General features: G+C 43.3%; 1 protein-coding gene across 2 annotated transcripts in view; it reads left to right on the top strand.

Annotated features, from left to right (window-relative positions):
* inppl1a (inositol polyphosphate phosphatase-like 1a) overlaps positions 1–25,068 on the top strand; it is a 173,596-nt gene that overhangs the window by 123,385 nt on the left and 25,143 nt on the right. For both annotated transcript variants that reach the window (XM_080197715.1, XM_080197714.1), the window contains exons 15-19: positions 2,245–2,383; positions 5,875–5,974; positions 6,062–6,150; positions 8,163–8,244; positions 22,939–23,028. In XM_080197715.1, the coding sequence (XP_080053841.1) occupies positions 2,245–2,383; positions 5,875–5,974; positions 6,062–6,150; positions 8,163–8,244; positions 22,939–23,028 (500 nt within the window). The remainder of the gene's footprint in view (positions 1–2,244; positions 2,384–5,874; positions 5,975–6,061; positions 6,151–8,162; positions 8,245–22,938; positions 23,029–25,068) is intronic.

Raw genomic sequence — 25,068 nt, 5'->3', positions numbered from 1 at the left:
AGAGGAACAGACATGTCGACAGATTTTGGCAAGGTGTAAAAGTTACAGGGTTGTCGTGGTGGCCGGTTTCAACTTCCCTTATATTGATAGGGACTCGGTTAGTGCGAGGGGCATGAAAGGGGCAGAGTTTGTAAGGAGCATCTAGGAGGGCTTTCTGAAACAATGTGTAGATAGTCCAACTTGGGAAGGGGCCATACTGGACCTGGTATTGGGGAATGAGCCCAGCCAGGTGGTCAGTTTTTCAGTAGGGAAGAAGTTTGGGAACAGTGACCACAATTCAGAAAGCTTTAAGGTACTGATGGATAAAGGTAAGTGTAGTCCTCAAGTTAAAGTGCTAAATTGGGAGAAGGCTAATTACAAGAATATTAGGCAGGAAGTGAAGAATGTAAACTAGGGGCAGATGTTTGAGGGCAAATCAACATCTGGTATGTGGGAGGCTTTCAAGTATCAGTTAATAGGGATTCTGGACCGGCACATATCTGTAAGGATGAAGGGTAAGCATGGCAAGTTTTGGGAACCTTGGATAATGCAAGATATTGTGAGCCTAGTCAACGAGAAAAAGGAAGCATTTGTCAGAGTTAGGAGGCTGGGAATACACAAAGCATGTGTGGAAGGAAAGTGGAAACAAACTTAAGCAAGGAGGGCTAAAAGAGGTAACGAGAAAGCTTTGGCTAGCAGGATTAAGGAAAATCCCAAGGTTCTCTTTATACATATGTTAGGAGCAAAAGGTAGCCAGGGAGAGAGGTAGCCCACTCAAGGACAAGGAAATCTATGGGTGAAAGCCAGAGGAAATGGGCGAGGTATTAAACATGTACTTTGCATCACTATTTACCAAAGAGAAGGACTTGATGGATGATGAGTCTGGGAAAGGATGTGTAAACAGTTTGTCATGTTGAGATCAAAGAAGAGGAGGTATTGGGGTTCATGAGAAATGTTAAGGTAGACAAGTCCCCATTTCTGAATGGAGGGCATTGCTCAGGGATCAGTGCTGGGACCTTTGCTGTTTGTAATATATATATATAATATATATATAAATGATTTAGAGGAAAATGTAACTGGATTAATTAGTAAGTTTGTGGATGACACAAATGTTGGTGGATCTGTGAATAGTGATGAGAACCATCAGAGGATACAGCAGGATATAGATCAGTTGGAGACTTGGGTGGAGAGATGGCAGATGGAGTTTAATCTGGACAAATGTGAGGTATTGCATTTTGGAAGGTCTAATACAGATAGGAAATATACAGTAAATAGCAGAATCCTTAATGTATGATAGGCAAAGGGATCTGGATGTACGGGTACACAGGTCACAAAGTGACAATGCAGGTGGAGAAGGTGATCAAGAAGGCATATGGCATGTTTGCCTTCATCGGTTGGGGCATTGAGTTTAAAAATTGGCAAGTCATATTGCAGCTTTACAGAACCTTAGGCTGCAGTTGGAATATAGTGTGGCAACCAGAATTGAACACTATCAGAAGGATGCGGAGACTTTGGAGAGGTAGAGAAAAGATTTACCAGGATGTTGCCTGGTGTGAAGGACATTAGCTATGAGGTGAGGTTGGAGAAACTTGGTTTGTTCTCACTGGAACAATGGAGGTTAAGGTGAAACCTGATGAAATCTGCAAAATTGAGGGGCATAGACAGAGTGGATAGTCAGAAGCTTTTTCCCAGGGTGGAAGAGTCAATTACTCGGGGGGCATAGATTTAAGATGTGAGAAACAAGATTTAAAGGAGATGTACAAGGCAGGTTTTTTTTAGAGTAGTGGGTGCCTGGAACTCGTTGCCAGGGGAGGTAGTGGAAGTGGAGATGATAGTGATTTTTAAGGAGTATCTTGACAAATAGATGAATAGGATAGGAATAGAGGGATATGGTACCCGGAAGGGTAGAGGGTTTTAGTTCAGTCGGGCAGCGTGGTTGGTGCAGGTTTGGAGGGCCAAAGGGCCTGTTCGTGTGCTGTAATTTTCTTTGTTCTTTGTGACAAGACAAGCAAAAGGACGGATATGACCATCAGGGTGAAGAGAAACAATTCAAACCGGATGATCAAGTTTACATCAGGAACTTTGGTCGCAACCAGAGCTGATTACCTGGAATAATTTTAAATCAGTGTGGGTCGTAATTTTAAATCAGTGTGGACCAGTATCTTGAGTTGAGAGACTGCCAAACAAGAGATACAATTAAGAGCAAAATGGAGCAGGTGACCAGAACGAAATGAGTCTTTTTCCAATCCTGTTTGTCACATGCAGGCGGAATCAGAACTACTTGGATATCCTCCGGTTACTTTCTCTTGGTGACAAGCAGTTGAGCTCCTTTGACATCTCATTACGCTTCACGCATCTCTTCTGGTTTGGGGACCTTAATTATCGGCTGGACATGGAGTTGCAGGTAGGTGTCACTGCCCCTTAGCGTGGTGCCTCATCCAGGAGTACAGATCCACAGGCACTGGGAGCTCATCTGCCTCACCAACTGTCTGTTCACTAACGTGTCCAAAACTTGGCAGAAAGCATTGACTGGCCATTAGACCCAAGCATGCATTGCTGCCTATCCTTTGCCAATTTGATCAGGTGAGAAATGGTGTCAACACCTATTTAGGTTGCATTTACTTTCTGCTGGGGATATCTGCCTGATTCTTCTGCAATTTTTTGTCACTCTCTCTGTAGCCCAAAAGCAACGATACTAATGACAGTCTAGTCATCCAGCTCGCTCTTGAAAGCATGATGTCATCTGTCCTTGCCCAGGCTCATAAAATGTGACCTTCCTGCCCAGGATGGTTTAGTTTTGTACCTAACACCGTCATTGCACGGAGCACATACGGGTTGTTTACTAACATGAATTGTAGGCCCTTTTGATTTACTCCGCTTTCTGTTGAAGAATGTTTTGTCTGGATCACAGCCAGTATATTGTCCAATTACTGTGATAGGTACTGAGGTGGGCTTGGCCTTTCCAGGAGATCTGAAATCGTTAGAACCTTGTAACAACAAACGACATTCCATTATTAATAAGCTACATCAAAAATAGAATTATGTCACGTTATCTAGCTGGAAATGAAAGTAACCTTCAGAATATTGTAGCACTTGCGAGTGGCCTTAAGTAACACCGGGGGTGAAGAGAAAGAGATTCCTTTGCTGTGCTTGCAATGGGATCTGTTATCCTAGTAGCTGATTGCAGGCATCCAGACTTGCTTTTCCATCAGTCAGCAGAAATATAATCAAGTGTTCCGAATTGATTTTTTGCAGGTTCTTGATTCATCTGCGTAAATCATTATCTCGATGTTGCACAGCTGTAATATTTAGCTGTTGGGTCATCTATCAGGAGTCTCCTGGACATGCTTCTTTTAGTATGTTTCCATGGGATGTGGGCATTATTGACAAAGTCAGTATTTTATTGCCCATCCCTAATTGCCCACAAGATGATTCTGATGAGCCGCTTTCTTGAACTCTTGCTGTCCAGGTGGTGTAGGTACACCCAGAGTGCTGTTATGAACAGTGTTTCAGGATTTTGACCCAGTAACAGTGAAAGGATGGCAAGCCGAGATGGTGTGTGACTTGGAGGGGAATCTGCAGGTGCTGGTGTTTCCGTTTATTCGCTTCATTTGTCCTTCAGGATGATAGAGGTCGTTGATTTGGAAGGTGCTGTCAAATCTTATAAATGGTGCAAACTGTTGTATGCTGGTTACATAGTGACATAGGAGCAGGCCATTTGTCCCTTCGAACCTAATCCACGATTCATTGTGATCATGGCTGACCATCCAACTTAATAGCCTGATCCTGTCTCCCTCCGTCCCCCCCGCCACTGCCCACCACCCTGCTTTGTTCCAAATGATGTTGAGGTTCTTGAGTTTTATTGGGGCAGCACTCATCCAAGCTAATGGGGAGTATTCTGTCATACTCCTGACCTGTGCCTTGTAGATAGCAGACAAACCCAGTGGTGTCAGGAGGTGGATTACGTTTCACAGAATTCCCAGCCTCTGATCTGCTCATGTCACTGCAATAATTATATGGCTTGTCCAATTCAGTTTTTGTTCAATACTATCTTCCAGACTGTAGGTGATGGGAATTTCAACAATATGGTAATGCCATTGACATCAAGGAGCGCTGGTTACATTCTCTTGTATTGGAGATGGTCATTGCCTGGCACATGTTGAGTGCAAATGAGATTTGCCACTTAGCACCCCAAACCTGAATGTTGTTCAGATCCTGCTGTGCGCAGCCATAAACTGCTTGGATATCTGAGGAGTTGAACACTGTGCAATCATTGATGAACTCTAACCTTATGATGGAGGAAAAGGTCATTGCTGAAGCAATTGACAACAGTTTGAGCTCCCCTCTGAAAATTCTGCAGTGATGTTTCCGGCTGAGTAACACTCACCTCACCAGGGGGATAGTTGCATATAGAGTGCTGTTGATAAAATTGTTTTTGTATCTTCCAATTCCTCTCATGGAGAACAATGGAAGGATTCTTAAGCTGAATACCAGTCTAATGCAACATCAATGCTCGTCCATGGCTGGAACCAGCCAATAGTGAGAGGTTAGTCCTTCCTATTTGCCAAGAGAGACTTTATGGGCTTCCCATCCCATGTATTGGGAGGAGGTGTCATCTGCAGGGCATATCAATCCTGCTGGATTCAACTGGAATTCCAATTCGCGGCTCCAGTTGATATTCTGGGCTGTCTGGAGTAGAGTTGAAGGGCTGAGCTTCCTGACCCTTAAGGCAGAAATGCTGCAACTTGTGCTACAGCCACTCTCCAAGGATCCTCGTCATCACGTTCCAAGCTACCAACGTCTACCACCTAGAGATGCCACAGACATGTGGGGCACCACCTGTAAGTTCACCCTTGGGTTACACACCATCCTAATTTTGAACAATATCAGTCTTTCTTCACTCACTGTTGGGTCAAAAGCCAACAGCACTTGGAGTGTACCCACACCAGATGAATGGCAGTAGTTCAAGGTAACAGCTCTCCAACATCTTAAGGACAATTAAGAATGGGCAACAAATTCTGTCCTTGCCGGCAGGGTTCAGTCTCATGAACATAAGAACTAGGTGGATGAGTAGACCATACAGCTTGTTGAGCTTGCTCCTCCGTTGTGCTAATCTTGCTCTTCAACTCCACTTTTCTGCTGGCTCCCCAAATCCCACTTAATTTCACAAGACACCAAAAATCTATCTCTCTTAGCCATAGATGTATGTCATGATGGAGCACCCAAAGACCTCTGTGGTAGAAAATTCCAAAAATCCACAACCCTTTGAGTAAATAAAAGTCCCCTTATTCTGATCTTGTTATCTTGTTCTAGATTTCCCGATTTTCTCCAGGAAACTATCAAAGGCACGTTCTACAAACCACCTTTGCCAATTTGATTTGTCCGGTCTGAGAAGATTGAAGTCTCCAAAACTATTACATTGCCATTTGTTACAACTGTAATCATTTATTCTTCAATGCTCTGTCCAGTGCTGTAATTACCATTAGCTGGGAGTACGGGGGGGGAGGCGGGGCCTATAAACAACTCCCGGCAGAGTTTTCTAACTCTTCTTATGTTCTTATTCCTAATCCCCAACCATACTGATTCTGCTTCATTGATCTTCTGAACCATTCTCACGAACATCTTTGTCATCTTTTATTATGAAAGCGTTAAAAGAACAAGTCAAAGGCAAGATCGGTGAGATAAACCAAGTTTGTAACTGTGCGCATCCCAACTGTTCTGTTAGTTACAGCCACAGGTATCCCACCCTGTCCATCCACCCCTTTAACTCAGGGCCAATGAGTAGCAGTCCTCCTTTTTTCCACCTTGAATCTCAAGCTGACGTCAGCTAACTTGGCCTCAGTGCGTTACTTCTCAATATCTTGAGCTCCCTTTTCATTCTGTTTCTCCATTCAGGACATACTCAATTACATTAACAGGAAGGAGTTTGAACCTCTTCAGAAAGTTGACCAGCTAAACCTGGAGAAAGAGAAAAATAAAATCTTTCTTCGATTTTGTAAGTACATTTATATTATCTTTTGCTCAACGGTCAAGGCTGGATCCGAAAGGTTTGTCTCATGTTTCTAATGTGATTTACTGGTAGATGAAGAGGAGATCACGTTCCCTCCAACATACCGATATGAGCGAGGCTCCCGGGATGTCTACGTTTGCCACAAGCAGAAGCCTACCGGGGTACGTAAATGGCTTTCCTAGCCTTTCACATTAATAATAATCTTGCTGAATTCTTGTCATTTATCCCATGCCATTTGTCACCATCCACAATAAAGCTGCTGTATCTATGCAAGTATTAGGGACGCTGATGTACAATGAATGAATATTTTCAGGCGCATTCTAGGTTGTAGTTCTAAAGAGTCTGGAACTAGAGTTCATAAAAGTTGTGAATGCTGTACCCCAGAAAATTGTGGATGCTCAGTTGTTGAATATATCCAAAACTACAATGGATAGAGTTTTGAGTACTCATGGAATTGAGGGATATTGGGTTGGAATGGAGAAGTGGAAGTGAAATAAATTATTAACCATGATCTTATCAAACGGCAGAGCAGGTTTGGCCTGTCCTTACCTCTGCAGAAATATAAGGCAGTTTGGCTCATTGTGGCAGCACTGACTCTTTGAAAGTGCTATCGAATGATTCCTCGTCCTCATCCTCCCTGCTCTACCCCGCAAGTTCTTCCTCCATAAGACATAGGAGCAGAATTAGGCTACTCGGCCCATCAAGTCTGCTCTGCCATTCAATCGTGGCTGATATTTTTCTCATCCCATTCTCCTGCCTTTTCCCCATAACCCCTTACTCCCTTATTAATCAAGAACCTATCTATCTCTGCCTTAAAGATAGACCTGCAAATTTTTCCTTATCAAGCATTTATCTGGTTCCTGTTTGAGAGTTACTGGTCAAACTGCTTCCATCACCCTTTCATTCCAGACCACAGAAATAGCTTTTGGTTTTGGTTGATGTTTTGAGGGTGACATTCCACACCTCTCTGCTTTTCCCACGGAAGGCCAGTGGCCTTGTTTTGAGACCAGCCGTTGTGCTTTAATCAGGGGCAATGGTTAGTGGTAACTGAATAAATCAAGTTCAGTGTTTTGTGATGACATCCAAAAATGTTTTTCTAACCTGTTATTTGGGATCACGTCCCTCGATTCCATCAGTTTTGTCTGAGGAAAGAAACTGAGTTAACTTTTGAGTTGCAAATGACTTGGGGGATAATTAATGTCCGTTTAAATTCTAACTTTCGACGTCCCTTCAAGAAAACCTTTTGAATTGTTACCTCTGTTTATACCACACAGCTGATGCTCGAAAAGGAGGTGGATAAGCAATGTATGTATTTGAAAGTCAAATAGTGCGGATGTTGAAATAAAAACACGCAATGTTTGAAAACCCTTAGCAGGTCAGGCAGCATCTGTGGGGAAGGAAATGGTTAATGTTTCAGTTTGACGACCTTTTGTTCAAATGCCTGTTTAGTTGTTTCCTCCCTGCATGCAAAGAAATGCAAGTGACCTTTCTTGTGAGTCTGGCTCAACTTTCAGGAAGTTTGACAACTGTTCCTTTTCACTTCCTCCCCACCACCCCAGGGAAAAATACCTAAATTCTGACCACCACTTCATCCAGTGCCACCAAATGTATTAGCTGGCTGTTTGCATGAGACCTGTTTCATGCAAAGGGACTTTTTTTTAAGCTCAGGGAATATGTGATCAACTTGTTAATGCAACTGAATGACTTTGCACCCCTGCATGTCTTTTGGACTGTGGGAGGGAACCGAAGCACCCGGAAGAAACCCACACAGACGTGGGGAGAATGTGCAAACTCCGCACAGACAGCGATCCAAATGAGATTTGAACCTGGGTCCCTGGCGCCGTGAGGCAGCAGTGCTAGCCACTGTGCCACCGTGCTGCTGTTAAAAAGGAGCAGGAAGGGACAAGTACACCCATGCATACACATGCATCCCATGATACCCTAAACCAAATACAGTATCAATATTTCACAGCCTACATATGGAGTCGCTCAGTACAGGACAAGACCATTTGGCCCATCACACTTGTGCCGACTCTCTGAAAGACGCTGAGAAACGAGGGGTGAGCAGGTAGAAAGAAAGCGAATAGAACTGACAAAATGGAGCAGAATCAAGCTGCCTTCAAGCCTGCTCGTAAGTGAAAGCATTAAATTCAGGTGTTCTTTCTACCCACAGGTCCGAACAAACGTTCCATCTTGGTGCGACAGAATTTTGTGGAAGTCGTACCCTGAGACTCACATCATTTGTAATTCATATGGTGAGTTATGTGGCCTTGACCCGTCCAGTTGATAACACTGCCATATTAGACTGCATTCTGTTGAATTGCTCTGTTGTCATAAATGTTTAAAACAGCGCAGCTGTTAATTTTGAAATATTTGACTCTGACAGGAATCAGCCATTAACCTTTGTCCCTTCTACTGGGCAATGTAAAAGCCAGCACTGAGGAAGTTTAGAACTCTGCTTTCAACTGTTTTAAACTTGATACCATCAAATGCAAATTGACATGATCTGGTAAATGTGCAGCTATCATCCTTTATTTGGTAGCTCACTGGAACATAGAGGCATCTTAATATGGTCTAACGCTGAGATGTTAAATGTGCAACAGTTTTGTCACAGATGGTGATTGATTTGGTAAGCTGTTCTCTAAAGTACAACAAGAAAATTGTGATGATACTGTACTTTAAAGAAATGCATTTTTAACATGTTACTTGTAAGGGGTATGTTTAAAATTGAGCTCCATTTTGCATGATGCTGATTTGTCTGCACCAGGCTGCTGCCATGCTGAGACTGCAGGCTAATGATTGATTTAATCTGAATTAATGTGTTTTTGTTTATTTTGATTTTCCCCTGGGATTTTCAGTTTAATTGAGGCAGAGGCATGTGAATGAGCAGAGCTAAGCTTGCAGGGAAAACAGTTTGTTTTTATTTTAAAACAGTCTGATCCCTGGTCCTGAAAGAAGCAGGAAATGCCTTTCTGTCTTTGGAGGCTGCTGTTAGGGATTGTCAGAAGGTGGGACTCTCTCTGAATGTCTGTCTCTGTCTCTCTCTTTCCAAAGATGTTCAGTAAGTTCTAGGACTGTTAACAAATCGAAACACACAGCCTGTGTGTTGCTAACTGATTCTGAAGTGGACTTTAAGTCTATAAGAGGAATATTGCTTGAATTGGAACTAATAGAGATAGATTAGCAGTTCAGAATTGGATATTGTGATGTTTAAATATTTCAATTGTTAAAAATTAAACTAATCCCTTTGTTATAGTTAAACTGTATCGCTAAAGTCAAGTTTATTTTGATAAAAAGCCTTCTAGTGTGTCAAAGGAATCATACCTGGAATAAAACACCTTATCCTCACACTAATGCCAAAATCAAAACAAAACTGTTGGGGTTTAGTTGGGCTTCATAACATGCTTTCGGGTTTCCGCCCTGGTACCCTAACAATGTACATTGATAAAATACCTTTGATATTGTAAGAAGTCCTGGGGTATTCCACAGTAACTTGAATTGGACAGAATTTCACACAGCAACAACATGAAAAGCTAAGGCAGTGACCAAAAGTTTCTTCCAAGTGAAAGATTTCTTTGAGAAATAGAAAAGACAACCAAAATTTTAGGAAGGGAGTCTCAAAACTTCAAGCCCAGGAATAATTTGAACAAAGAAAATTATAGCACAGGAAAGGCCCTTCAGCCCTCCAAGCCTGCACTGACCATGTTGCCTGACTGAAGTAAAACTCCTACCCTTCTGGGGACCATATCCCTCTGTTCCCATCCTATTCGTGTATTTATCCAGATGCCCCTTAAAAGTCACTACTATATCTACTTTCACTACCTCCCCCAGCAGCTAGTTCCAGGCAACCACTACCTTCTGTGTTTAAAAAAAAAACTTGCCTCGTACATTTCCTCTGAACCTTGTCCCTCGCACCTTAAACCTATGCCCCATAGTCATTGGCTCTTCCATCTTGGGAAAAAGCTTCTGACTATCCACTCTGTCCATGCCTCTCATAATCTCGTAGATTTTTTTATCAGGTCTCTCCTTAACCTCTGTCATTCTAGTGAGAACAAACCAAGTTTCTCCAACCTCTCCTCATAGCTAATGCCCTCCATACCAGGCAACATCCTGGTAAATCTTTTCTGTACCCTCTCCAGACCTTCCACATTCTTGTAGTAGTGTGACGACCAGAAATAAACACTGGATGTTCCAAGTGCGGTCCAACTAAGATCCTATAAAACTGCAACCTGAAATTAAGGTTCTATCAAGCTGCAACATGATGTTCAGTGGCTGATCTGTGCCTCTCATTATTTTAAAGACCTTTATAAGATCATCCCTTAGCCTCCTATGCTCCAGGGGAAAAAAGGTCCCAGTCTATCCAGCCTGTCCTTATAACTCAAACCATCAAATCCCAGTAGCAGCATGGTAAATCTTTTCTGTGCTCTTTTCTAGTTTAATGATATACTTTCTATAATAAGGTGGTAGCCATGATGTGGAAATGTTGACATTGGACTGGAGTAAACACAGTAAGAAGTCTCTCAACACCAGGTTAAAGTCCAACAATTTTACTTGGTAGCACGAATTTTCAGAGTGCTGCCCCTTCATCAGATGACTCACCTGATGAAGGAGCAGTGCTCTGAAAGCTCATGCTACCAAGTAAGCATGTTGGACTTTAACCTGGTGTTGTGTGACTTCTTATTATAATAGGGTGACCAGAACTGGACACTGTATTCCAAGTGTGGCCTTACCAATGTCTTGTACAACTTCAACAAGACATCCCAACTCCTGTATTCAATGTTCTGACCAGTGAAACCAAGCATGCCGAATGCCTTCACCACCCTGTCCACTTGTGACTCCCCTTTCAAGAAGCTATAAACCTGTACTCCTAGATCACTTTGTTCTATAACTCTCCCTAAAGTCCTATCTTTTGCCCAGTGTGTTGGAAGTGCAGATTATGTATAATAATCAAGTGCCATGGCTTTCTAAAAAGGATTTCGGAGGCAGCTCTGAAGCGTAGCAAGTATATTTTCCAGGCACACTGCACAGAGCATCTTGGCCACAGAATCACTGCAAATCCGGTAAGGGGAGACAACTCAACATGTCCTCATTTGTATTGTCCTTCCCTGCTCTGTAAACAATATTGTACTGATACCCGCACTCTGTCATGTATTCTTATTGAGGGCAAGAGAGGAATGCGTTTTGACTCACTAAAAAGACTCATTGACAGCTTGTGGAAAGTACACATATGAATGAGTGATCACACAGGTACTGATGGAATCTATTCACTGCCTCCTGTGGAAGGGAAAATTCGAGTCATGAAGCAAATTCTGGAGCCCAGGAAAGTGTTGGATTTCAGCTCATTTTCTCGGCTTGGTAAACTATTATGGAAAGTTTTGCTACATCTGTCGACAGCGTTGGCTCCATTGTGCCGGCCTCTGCACAAAGAAACCAAGTAGAAGTGGCGATCCGCACAAAAGAAAGCTTTCAAGTGTGTGAAAGTGCTGTTGCAATTGGCTCGTCCATTCTGATCCAGACAGGGAACTTATCCTGCCGTGAGATGCCTTGTCCGACATGGTGTGGACACGGTGCTTTCTCACCCAGTAGAGGACGATTTTACATCCATGGTGCTGACAAAGGTTGAAAAGGGATGGTCACAGTTGGGCAAAGAAGGTCTAGAAGAATTTTGTTGTGAAACGTTTCTGTCGGTACCTCTATGACCATTCGTTAACCGTACACACTGACCACAAGCTGTTGGTCAGTCTTTTCAGTAACTGGAAATGTATTCCCCAATGGCCTCAGCAAGGAGATATAGCTCTGGGCACTTACATTGCCAGATTATCAGTACCATATCATGTAGAGAGCAGGGAAAGACCAGGCAAATGAGGATGCGTCAAGTCGTCTTCCTTTACCAGATTTGCTATTAAAGGTATTGTGTCCTCCCCAGACAATTTTATTACTTAAATAACTCGTATGTTTTCCAATAAGCGTGCAGCAGGATAAGTAATAGATGGACAGAGATCCTATTCTAAGTTAAAACATTTCTGATGTAAAGTGTGACATTAGTGTACTTTTAAGAAATGTTCTTCTTAAATCATGTTCTCTGCAGTTCTCAGCTTCAGTTTTTTTTCCATTATGGCACTGGCCATCTGCTAGAAGTCCTTTTATTACAACTTCAGTGGCTTAATTGGGGATTTGTTTATTTTTACTATTGAGCCTCAGGTATTTTCTAGGATTGTTTTTCTTGTTAGAGGGAAGACCAGTTGGCAGGTCGTGTTTTTGGGGCCATTTTTGTTTTCTTCGTAATGAATTCAAGGTTTCACTTTTGATTTGGGCTGCTGGCAGTTCTGAGGTTAGAAGGAAGTGGACATCAGACTGAAAGCAGTGCTTCTCTGTCTCCCTGGTATTGGAAATTCTGCTAGTTAGCTGAAAACTACGCTTCTTTTCTCCCTGAAGTGGAAAATCTGCTGTTGGTGGCTGGCTTGCCTAGATTCTCTCTCCTTCTAGTGTTCTGGGAAGCTTTTCTGACTTCAAATTGTTCTGGGTGTATCTGGAGGGCTGCTTGAAGTTGCAAGGCTGAGAAGTCAGGGTTTCAGTTCTCCAAACAAAGGACTTATTCCAGTATCACATGAGTAGCACTGCGGTTAGCACTGCTGCCTCTCAGCGCCAGGGACTCGAGTTCAATTCTCAGCTTGGGTCACTGTAAAGTTTGCAGATTCTCCTGCACATGTCTGCATGCTGGTTTCCTCCCACAATTTGAAAAAAGTGCTGGTTTGGTGCATTGACCCGAACAGATGCCAGAGTGTGGCGACTAGGGGAATTTCAATGCAACGTCATTGCAGTGTTAATGTAAGCCTTACTTGTGATTAATAAATAAACTTTACTTATGAGCATTAGTCTTTGTTAAACCTGTGGAAAGAGTTTTGCCTATGGGAGGTTTTGTTTGATTGGAATATTTTAGATATATTTGTTCAGGTTTATCTTTTTTTTTGTTTTGCTTGTAATTGATACCAGTTATTGTTAGTTTTCTTACTATACATATTAACTAAGGCAAAGGGCCATCTGGAATGTGGGAGGCTTTCAAAAGTGTGCTAACCAGGGTTCAGGATAAGTACATTCATTTTAGAGTGAAGGGCAAGGCTGGTGGAAGTAGGGAACCCTGAATGACTCAGGATATTAAGACTCTGGTCGAGAAGAAGGAGGCATATGACATGCACAGGCAGCTGAGATCAAGTGGATCCCTTGAAGAATAGAGAGGGTATAGGAGTAGAGTTAAGTGAGAAATCAGGGGGGCAAAAGGGACATTGCTTTGGCACATAAGGCAAAGGAGAATTCGAAGAGCTTCTCCAAATACATAAAGGGCAAAGGAGTAACAAGAGATGGGTGAGATACTAAATGAATATTTCTCATCAGTATTTACTGTTGAGAAAAGCATGGATGTTAGTGAACTTGGGGAAAAACTAATGATGTCTTGAGGAGTGTACATATTACAGAGGAGGTGGTGCTGGAAGTCTTAAATTGCATCAAGGTAGGTAAATCCCTGGGACCAGAGGAATCGTATCCCAGGATGTTGTGGGTCCCCGAGCAGAGATATTTGTATCATCGACAGACACAGATGAGGCACCTAAAGATCGGCAAATGTGTGCCTTTCTTTAAGAAGGGCTGCACGGAAAAGCCTGGGAACTACAGGTTGGTGAACCTACTGAGAGACAGGATCTGCAGGCATTTAGAGAGGCCAAGATCGATTAGAGACACTTGGCATGGCTTTCTGAGTGGAAACTCATCGTAAGGATTTGATTTGAGTTTTTTTTTGAAGGCATAACCAAGGAGGTAGATGTGGTCAGTGCAGTTGATGTTATCCATGGACTTTAGCAAGGCCTTTGACAGGGTACTGCATGGTAGGTTGTTTCATAACGTTAAATCTCTCAGTATCCAGGGTGAGGTAGCCAAGTGAATACAAAATTGGCTTGATGACAGAAGAGGGTGACTAGGGAGGGTTGTTTCTCAAACTGGAGACCTGTGACCAGCAATGTGCCTTTGGGGTCAGTGCTGGGCCCATTGTTATTTGTCATTTATATAAATGATTTGGATGAGAATTTAAGAGGCATGGTTAGTAAGCTTGCAGACGACACCAAGATTGATGGCATACTGGACAGTGAAGTAGGCTATCTAGCATTGCAATGGGATCTTGATCAGTTGGGCCAGTGGGCTGACGAATGGCGGTTGGAGTTTCATTTAGATCTATGTGAGGTTGATGCATTTTTGATGGCTCGAACTAGGGCACAACTTACTCAGTTTATGGCTTTGGGGAGAGTTATTGAGATCTAGGGGTACAGGTTCATACTCCTTGAAAGTGGAGTCACAGGTGGACAGAGTGGTGAAGGCAGCATTTGGCATGTTTGGTTTCATTAGTCAGGACATTTAATACAGGAGTTGGGACGTCTTGTTGAAGTTGTACAAGACATTGGTCAAGGCCACACTTGGAAGACTGTACAGTCCTGGTCATCCAATTATAGAAAGGATATTTTTGAACTAGAAAGCGTGTAGAAAAGATTTACTTGGATGCTGGATAGAGAGGCACTAGATGGACTGGGACTTTTTTCCCCTGGAGAGTGGGAGGTTTAGAGGTGATATCAGAGAGGTTTATAAAATAATGAGGGGAATAGGTAAGGTTGATAGTCAACATCTTTTCTAAAACTAGACGGCATAGGTTGAAGGTTAGAGGGGTGAGGTATAAAAGAAGCCAGAGGGGCAATTTTTTCGTACAGGGTAGGGAAAAAGTAAAATTTATTAGTCACAAGTAGGCTTATATTAACACTACAATTAAGTTACTGTGAAAATCCCCTTGTTCCCACACTCCGGCACCTGCTCGGGTACACTGACGGAGATAAGCATCTGGAATGAGCTGCCAGAGGTAGTAATAGAGGCAAGTACAATTTTGCCTTTAAAAAAAATATTTAGACGGTTACACAGTTACTAGGGGGCATAAACAATAAGGTTCATGGTGGGAGATGTAGGAGAGATGTCCAAGATAGATTCTCCACTCAGAGTGGTTGGGGTGTGAAATACACTGCCTGCTGTGATAGTGGAGTTTGGATACTTTAGGAACTTTCAAGCGGTTATTGGATAGGCGCATGGAGCACTCCAGAGCGATAGGGAGTAGGATAACTTGATCTTGGGTTTGAACATAGCTTGGCACAACATTGAGGGCCGAGGGGCCTGTAGTTTCTATGTAAGATGGATATAGAGGGATATGGGCAAAATGCAGGCAATTGGGACTAGCTTTGTGGCTAAACAAAAAGGGAGGCATGGACAAGTTGGGCCTAAGGGCCTGTTTCCATGCTGTAAATCTCTATCACTCTATTCTTAAGTAAACATTGGTTGATAAAAGCTCCCTAATGGGTCATTTGAATCATACCTGAAGTGAAACATAGCATGCTTTTACCCTAGCCAAATTCAAGTGCAAAAGATCCGGGCGGACTTTAGAGTTTCTGACTTGAATTGTAACAAAGGCTGTTGAACTGTTATAGAAGATCATGAGTTGCGACCTTATGTGAAGCATAGGGGTAAGTTACGTGTCCAGATGGTTGCATACTGTGGGGGTCAGGACTGTTTATTCCCTCCCCTCGTCGATCGTAGGTCTTGGATGAAATTCATGACGCTCATCCAGGTGTCTCTAGAATGAGAAGTCTAGCCAGGTGGAATATTTGGTGGTCTAATATGGACCTGGACTTGGAAAATAAGGTGAAATTCTGTTCAGTATGTCAGATCAATCAGAAGATGGTGCCACTGGCACCAGTTCATTCTTGGGAGTGGCCTGATGGGCTGTGATCCAAGCTTCATGTTGGACTTTGCAGGGCCTTTCATGAACCACGTGTTTCTGATTGTTGTGCGCACTTGAAATGATTGGAAACTGATATCATGAGTAATAGTCCAGCTCCTCTGACAGCTGAGAAACTAGATCAAATTTTAGCAACTTGTGGTTTACTGGAATTATTTGTTTTGGATAATGGCACTACGTCTGCAAGAGAACTATTTCAAGAATTCACCAAAATAATGATGTACATGTGAAATGCATTCTGTGCCATTTTCCTCCGGCTTTGAATGGTTTGGTGGGATGAGCTGTTCAAACTCTGAAGGAGGGATTGAAGAGGGTGCCAGTCGATACTGTGAGGGCAAAGCTCTCGAAATTTATAATCTGGTATTGTATCACACCACAATCCACAACCAGGTGCTCTCCAGCGGGTCAAAGGCTGAAGTCTCACCCGGGTCTGCTTCATCCAGATCTCAGAGAAAGTGAGCAGGAGGTGAGAGAAACAAAAGGAAGGATACGATTCCAATGCCAGAGAGAGGCAGTTCAAATGGAAGATCAGGTTTACATCAGGAACTTTGGGAGTCAGAGGTGGTTACCGGGGGTATTTTTAAACCCAGGTGGAACAGTATCTTGGATCGTGAGGCTGCGAAACAGAAGAAATGATTTGATCTATTATTATCATGCGTATTAACATATTGAAAAGCATTGGTTCTTGTGCGCTATATAGACAAAGCATACTGTTCATAGAGAAGGAAACAGGACAGTGCAGAACGTAATGTTACAGTCATAGCTAGGGTAGAGAAAGATCAACCATATGTGAGGTAGGTCCATTCAAAAGTCCGACAGCAGCAGGGAAGAAACTGTTCTTGATTTGGTTGGTATGTGACCTCAGAATTTTGTATCTTTTTCCTGAAGGAAGAAGGTGCAAGAGAGAATCCTTGGGGTGCGTGGGGTCCTTCATTATGCTGGATGCTACGCTGAGGCAGCGGGCAGTGTAGACAGAGTCAGTGGATGGGAGGCCGGTTTGCTTGATGGATTGGGCTGCATTCATGACTTTTTGTAGCTTGTTGCAGTCTTGCTCAGAGCAGGGACCATACCAAGCTGTGATACAACCAGAAAGAATGCTTTCTATGGTGCATCTGTAAAAGTTGGTGAGAGTTGCAATTCACATGCCAAATTTCCTTAGTCTCCTGAGAAAGTAGACGCATTGGTGGGCTTTCTTAACAATAGTGTTGACATGGGGGGGGGGAACCACAACAGGTTGTTGGTGATCTGGACACCTAAAAACTTGAAGCTCTCAATCCTTCCTACTTCATCCCTGTTGATGCAGACAGGGGCATGTTCTCTCTTACGCTTCCTGAAGTCGATGACAATCTTCCTCGTTTTGTTGACATTGAGGGAGAGATTATTGTTGCTGCACCAGTTCACCAGATTCTCTATCTCATTCCTGTACTCTGTCTCATCATTATTTGAGATCTAACCTACTACAGTGGTGTCGTCAGCAAACTTGAATATCAAATTGTTCACAGATGCCAGGAGCATATGCATTTATGCTATGACTCGAGTAGGGAAAGTTTCAGAGTCAGCGACCTTTACAGGTAACATGGCAGAAGGTGATGCTGCTGTGGACATTGACCAGGAAGTGTTTCCAGGTTTGCCAATTGACCCTGCTGGAGAAGGGAAGAGGAACCTCTTCACCTGCGAGCCCAGGTCAACCATTACAAGATTCACCAAACACAACCGTAAAGCCGACAGATGTGGGGGAGGAACAAGTGGTATAGAGTGTTCTTAAAAGCCTTTTCTCCAATGTAATTGTTTTATTGGTGTCTGTTGAGGATTCTGAGCATGTGCAGCCTGCAAAAAGGTGATGTATAAGCAAGGTCTGTTTTACTGGTGCTCCTGAAATTATTACTGTTCTGCTCTTTTGCTGTTGTTGTTAAACTTCATTGCTTATTTATTTAAATAAGCTCTTTCCTAAAACAATGCTTTTGATGATGTTATTTGTAGTCTGGAGTCAGCACACACTTTGTAAATCAGACGATTGAAGAACATTAAATGATGGAGGCTTCAGGATGTAACGAGTTGAACTGCAATCCTGATGCCTGTGAGGGGTGATGTGAAGTATCCCTGACACCTTCTCAAAGGGCCACAGTGCCCTCTCAAACTAGCCTTCCTCTTGTCTTTGGTTATTTATCTTGCTTTTTCTGGGATCTTGTTGTGCCCAAACCACGACCATATTTGTCTAAAGTCAGTTGAACCAGCCACTGCATGGTTGCATGTGAAGCATGAGGGAGAGATGATATAAATATTTGAGGGAAGGATGGTATAAATGCAAGCCTAATGTTCAGTTAGTTTTACACCAGTATTTCCTTTTTTGTTTTCGTGTGCGTGACTCCATTCTCATTACCTCCCCTCCCCCCAACCCCCATTCTAAATCCAACTCGACTCAAACACAAACCACACCAAATAAGAAGCACATGTGGTCTTCATCAGTGTCTCCATGAAATCAGATACCCAGTAATCACAGGATCAGATCCAAGACGCCACAAAGACCCAGCTGTTGCGATTCAACCTTGGAATTTCAGCGACTAAGCAGTGCTTTCGAAGCTGATGCTTGCATTTTCATGTCTCGTGGATATTGTGTGTGGCCAGTTCCCTCTGGGCCTTCAAACAGGAGCCTACTGGAATCTCTCTGTGCTCATTTCTCTGAGACAGTTACTGTCCATCTGTGTGTGTCTCAGCCTGTGTGTTTAGACATCGCGAAGGATAGAAACTCCTTTGTTCCTGGCCCCTTCCACATCATGAAATCAAACATTATTTTGCCTAGAGCGTGTGGTCAAGTAGTTTGATTGTGGCTTCACATCCACAGTATTTATGTGAATAGATGTCAGAACTGTGCTGATTTCCCCCTTTATATCTGTCTTTCATTCCTGTTTTTGGAGTGCTCACCCCTCCTCGAGTAGACTTCTCTCCTTCATCTTGATTTTATTGTCCTTTTTCCTTCTTCGAAACATCCCTTTCCCGGAATATAAAATCTTTGTTCTCCCTATTGCCTTTTAGGTAAAATAAAATTTAATAGCCTAGCCTTAATTATTTATGAATTTGTTCAAATTGTAAACCTCTTTTTATTTCCCTTTGAAACGTAACAACTGAACATGACTCCTTGATCTCCTAATGCAGATTTAAACCCAGGGCTAATTTCCTCCATAGGAAATTGACAAGTGCATTTCTTTCACATTTCCACCCTTCGTCCTAAACCTTCTGTTTGGTTTACCTAATAATACCCACAGACAAGCAAGCCTGCCTTCTAGAGTAACATGCACCCCCAAAATATTAGAAATAATGCCATCTTTCTTTGCACATGGTGCTGTTAATGTTGGCAGAATAGGCAGATGTTGCATTGCTTTAACACCTGATAGAAGTTTCACAGCACCAGGTTAAAGTCCAACAGATTACTTTGGAATCATAGGCTTTCGGAGTCCTGTTCCTTCCTCAGGTGAGTCTCATCTGATGAAGGGGCAGTGCTCTGAAAGCTCGTGATTCCAAATAAGCCTGTTGGACTTTAACCTGGTGTTGTGAGACTTGTTACTATGCTACCCCAGTCCAATGTTGGCATCACCACATCAGTGACCTGACAGAAGGGTAGCAGCTCCTGCAAACACCTGTCCCTCCTGCGTTTGAGTTATAAGGAGAGGCTGAGGGGTGATCTTATAGAGGTCTATTAACTAATGAGGGGCATAGATCAGCTAGATAGTCAATATCTTTTCCCAAAGGTAGGGAAGTCTAAAACTAGAGGGTGTAGGTTTAAGGTGAGAGGGGAGAGATACAAAAGGGTCCAGAGGGGCAATTTTTTCACACAGAGGGTGGTGAGTCTGGAACAAGCTGCCAGAGGTGTTAGTAGAGGTAGGTACAGTTTTGGCTTTTAAAAAGCATTTAGACAGTTACATGGGTAAGATGGGTTTCGAGGGGTATTGGCCAAATGCGGGCAATTGGGACTAGTTTAGAGGCTTTAAAACAAGGGCGGCATGTACAAGTTGGGTAAGGGACCTGTTTCCATGCTGTAAACCTCTGTGAATTTGTGACTCTATAACAGAGCACTCCCTTGCTGCTGCACAGGAATGTCAGCTTGATTTATGTGCTGCAGACCCAGAGCAGAGTTCAATCCCACAGCCTTATAAATCAGAGGGAGGTGAGCCAACGTGTAGATCAGTTGACATGGTGCAGCTTCAGATGAGACCCAAACTTTGAAACCATGTTAAACTCACCTCTTCAAAGACTTTCTCTGCCAGACCTTTCTTCAGCTCTCTTGAATTTTCTGATGCAAAGTTGTTTTTTGTTTATGGAATGTGTACATTGCTGGCTGGGCCAGCATTTATTGCCCATCCCTATTTGCCCTTGAGAAGGTGATGGTGAGCTGCTGCTTTGAACTGTTACAGCCCACATGGTGTAGATACTGTCACAGTGCTGTTAGGGAGGGGTTTCTGGGATTTTGACCTAGCGGTGAAGGACAGCAATATATTTTCAGGTCAGGATGGTATATAGTTTGGAGGGGAATCTTAAGGTGCTGCCTTTGTCCTTCTAGGTGGTAGAGCTTATGGGTTTGGAAAGTGCTTTCAAAGGGATCTGGGTGAGTTACTTGTGTGCGTTTTGCAGATGATACACACTACTGTCAATGTGCATTGATGGTGGAGGAAGTGAATGTTTATTGTGTTACATGGGTGCCTATCGAGGAGTGTGTCCTGGTTAGTGTTGAGTTTCTTGAGCTCCACCAGAAAAGTGGAGAGCGTTCCATCACATTCCTAACTTGTGCTTAGCAAATGGTGGACAGAGTCAGGAGGTGAGTGAATCAGTGCAGGATTCCCACCTCTGATCTGTTCTTGTAGCCACAGTATGAATATAGCTGGGTCATTTCCCCAGGATGTTGACAGTAGAGGATTCGGTGATATTAATACCATTGAATGTTAAGGGGAAATGGTTGATTTCACAGGTAGCCAGAGTGGTGAAGAAGGCATTTAGCATGCTGCCCTTCATCAGTCAGGGCGCTGAGTATAGGAATTGGGACATTATGATGTTGTATAAATAGTTGGTGAGCCGCACTTGGATTATTGTGTACAATTTTGGTTACCCCGTTATAGAAAAGGCATTGATAAACTGGAAAGAGTTCAGAGAAGATTTACAAGTATGTTATCAGGACTCGTGGGCCTGAGTTATAAGAAGAGGTTGGCTTTATTCCTTGGGAAGTAGGAGAATGAGGGGTGACCTTATTGAGGTGGATAAAATCATGAGGGGCATCAATAGGATGAATGCACAGTCTTTTTCCCAGGGAAGGGGAATTGGAAACTAGAGGGCGTAGGTTTAAGGTGAGAGGGGAAAGATTTAGAAGGGACCTGAGGGGTAACCTTCACGCAGAGGGTGGTGTGTGTATGGAATGAGCTGGCGGAGAAAGCGCTTGAGACAAGTTCAGTAACGTTTTAAAAAGCATTTGGATAAGCACATGGCTGGGAAAGAATTAGAGGGATATGGACCAAACACGGGCAATTGGGAATCTTTTAGTGTTAAAACTGGGTGGCTTGGACTGGTTGTTTATGTGCTATATTGCTGTGTGACTCTCTGATTGGAGATGATCATGGGAGTTACAGATAGTTCTATGGCTTGTTAGGTATAGATGTGATTGGTGCAACTTGTGGGCCGAAGGGCCTGTTTGTGCTGTAGTGTTCTATGTTCTATTGCCTGATATTTGTATGATGTGAATTGGCCACTTGTCAGCCCAAGCCTGGATATTGTCTGCGCCTTGCTGCTTATGGATATGGGCAGTCTTCCTGAGCAGATTTCCCTCCCAGCTCCAGTACCCTGCCCCTGGTCACTTGAACTTGTTCACTTTAAGCTAGGTTAAATGTTAATTTGTCTGATCTTGAGCCAGAAAGCAATGGGTAGATTTTATGATTAAGGTGGACCAATTGTTAACATTCAGTTTTTGTGTGACCTTGGATATCTCCCCGGTACTATCCTGAGTCCACAATCTAATCAGCTATGATCTGATTCGATGGTGGAGCTGGTTCCAAGACCCAAATCACCACTACCTCAGCCCTGTGTTCCTCTGCTTCTCTTGCGTGTAAACTTTGCCAACTGCCATTAGATCTAGAGCGACTGGGGACATTTTTAAAAAGATTGGTCATTTGTGATATGTTAGTAGGGGCTATCTTTAATCCACTGCTCTGCCAGAAGCTTCCAAAATTGCAATACACAGATCATCTTAAAAACAAATCATCTGAATATTACTTAAATAAAGCACAGAACAGAAATAAGGCCATTCAGCCCATCAAGTGACTTCCTCCTTTTGATCATAGTAAGAAGTCACAACACCAGGTTAAAGTTCAACAGGTTTATTTGGAATCATGAGCATTTGGAGCACTGCTCCTTCCTCAGCTGAGTACACCTATATCACTGGTGACCATAGTGATCATTGGTCCGAAGTAGAATGGGTCGATAGCTTCAAGTTTTTAGGTGTCCAGATCAGCAACAACCTGTCTTGGTTCCCCCATGCCAACACTTCAGTTAAGAAAGCCCGCCAATGCCTGAAGTTTCTCAGAAGACCAAGGAAATTTGGCATGTTAGCTCGGATTCTCACCAACCTTTACAGATGCACCATAGAAAATATTCTTTCTGGTTGTATCACAGCTTGGTATGGGCTTCTGCTCTGTCCAAGACTGTGAGGAACTACAAAAGGCCATGAATGTAGCCCAATCCATCATGCAAACCAGCTTCCCATTCGTTGACTCCGTCTACACTTCCTGCTGTCTCAGCGAAGCAGCCAACATAATTAAGGACCCCACGCACTCCGGACATTCTCTCTTCCACCTTTTTCCGTTGGGAAAAAAATACAAAAGTCTGAGGTCACGTACCAGTTGACTCAAGAACAGCTTCTTCCCTGCTGCTGTCAGAGTTGCATTAAGTTGACCTTGGTCTACACCCTAGCTATGACTGTAACACTACATTCCGCACTGTCCTAGTTCCTTCTCTATGAACAGTATGTTTTGTCAGTATAGTGTACAAGGAACAATACTTTTCACTATGTTAATACATGTGACAATAATAAATCACAGTCTTGGGCCACACCCATTACTCAGATATTTTCTTTTGCTTTGCATTTCCCCAGGTTGCACGGATGATATTGTGACGAGTGACCACTCACCAGCCTTTGGTACTTTCGAAGTTGGCGTGACGTCGCAGTTTGTATCCAAAAAAGGTGAGTGCTTTCACATGGGGTTTGAGTACATTGAGCATTGGTACAAGGAAGAGGTCATTCAGCCATAGTCACACAGATTTACAACATGGAAACAAGCCCTTCTGCCCTACTTGTCTATGCTGCCCGGTTTTTAACATTAAGCTAGTTCCAATTGCCTTCCTTTGGCCAATATCCCTCTGTAGCCATCTTACCCGTGTAACTGTCTAAATGCTTTTTAAAGACAAAATTGTACCCGCCTCTACTGCTACCTCTGGCAGCTTGTTCCAGATACTCTCCACCCTCTTGTGCAAAAACTGCTCCTCTAGACCCTTTTGTATCTCTCCTCTCTCACCTTCAACCTATGCCCTCTAGTTTTAGATTCCCCTACCTTTGGAAAAAGATGTTGACCATCCACCCTATCCATGCCCCTCATCATCTTATAGACCTCCATAAGATCACCCCTTTGCCCCCAAATGCTGTTATGTCATTCAGATCCATTTACCTGGGCTGATCCATCGTCCTGTCCCAACCAAAACCTGACCAACTCCGTGATTTTTGGATGGGGAAGAGAATCACAGATTCCGTCCTGAACCACGTTGGTGGCATTGATGTGTGGACAATGAATATCATTGTGGTGTTCGAGAGGTGGTGAAGTCAGTGGAGTGAAGGTTGGAAATCGCAACCAAGCCAAACCTGCTCCTCCAGCAAGGCAAGATCAATAAGGAGCTTCAATACACGCTCCTCTTCACTCTTGGTTCCAAAGCCCCAAGAACAATTAAAGCACTTCGCTTTAACACAGCTGCTAAGGCACGGATTGAGTCTGCTCTGTGTGACTGAGTAACACATCCGATAATGCCATGCCCCTGCCCGGTGTGGCGGACTAGTCTTTTGAGTTCACAAGTAAGGAACAAGCCTCAGCGCAGAGAATTGAGTCTCATTATCTAACCTGAGCCCCAGGGGAGTACAAGGGAGTGCTGCACTGTCAGAGGGTCTGAACTGGAGGGAGTGCTGCACTGTCAGTGGGTCAGCCTTGTGAGATGTGATTTATATCTCTATGATCGATGCCAAGAGACCCCATGGCATTATACAGTTGTGTCCCAGGCAATGTCTGTCCCGCAGTCAACATCGGTTTATTTAATCCAGACTATCTATTTATTATCACATTGCTAATTGTGTGTCCTTGCACTGTGTCACCATCCTGCACATTATAAAAATGTCTACTTACTCACCTAACCCGCCCAGAGAATGGTGAGAAAATGAAATTCGCCACCACGTGGTTGAGGCACTTTGTGCAACACACGAATGTCTCAGAATTAGAAGGATATTTTGAGGTGGAGGAGGCTCGTGTCAAGAACAAATACTGGCCTTTAACTGTTGTGCTGAATGGACTGTCCAAATGGAAAGAAATGAAGTGATATAAAGGTGTGACAGCTCAGCCTGAGAGACTGGTTTGACTCTGAGTGGTTAGCTGGTTAGTGGTCTTGGCTGCACACAAATCGCTGCTGGTTGTTGTGACTATATGGGTTGCACGCAATGAGAAAGGGTCTTTGTCAGTGATTATCAATGTGGGGGAATGTTATTTGTGACCTGTATTGTGTTACTCGAAGCAGCTGGGAGTGTGTTTACTGGGGTCACAGCTGATGTGAGTACAGAAATTCTCAGATTATGTGAATGCGATTGCTTGCCATTCATGTTTGCGTGGTTCATTAAGATTGCTTCTGACGAGTGCTGTTAGCCAGTGACTAATGAATCTAGTCACTCAAAACAGCTGAGAATCTGGACTTGTTCAGCAGCACATCGTCACCCAGGCTTTATCCGAATGTGACAGCCATCGTAATGAAGGAGTATGTAACATAATGGTTATGTTACCCCACCAGTAACCCAAAGCACAAATGGTCCGGAGATATGAATTCAGTGGCATCTGGGATTTTAAATGAAGTTCAGTCACAAGAAGATGCTGGAGTAAGAAGCTGGTGGTGACCCTGAAACTACTGGATTGTCAGTAAAAACCCACCTGGTTCACTAAAGTCCTTTCGGTCAGGAAATCTGCCATCCTTAACG

The sequence above is a fragment of the Carcharhinus amblyrhynchos genome, chromosome 10, assembly GCF_965287045.1.
Source record: "Carcharhinus amblyrhynchos chromosome 10, sCarAmb.v2.hapA, whole genome shotgun sequence".
NCBI classification, from domain to species: domain Eukaryota; kingdom Metazoa; phylum Chordata; class Chondrichthyes; order Carcharhiniformes; family Carcharhinidae; genus Carcharhinus; species Carcharhinus amblyrhynchos.
This window is presented reverse-complemented; position numbering and strand designations above follow the sequence as displayed.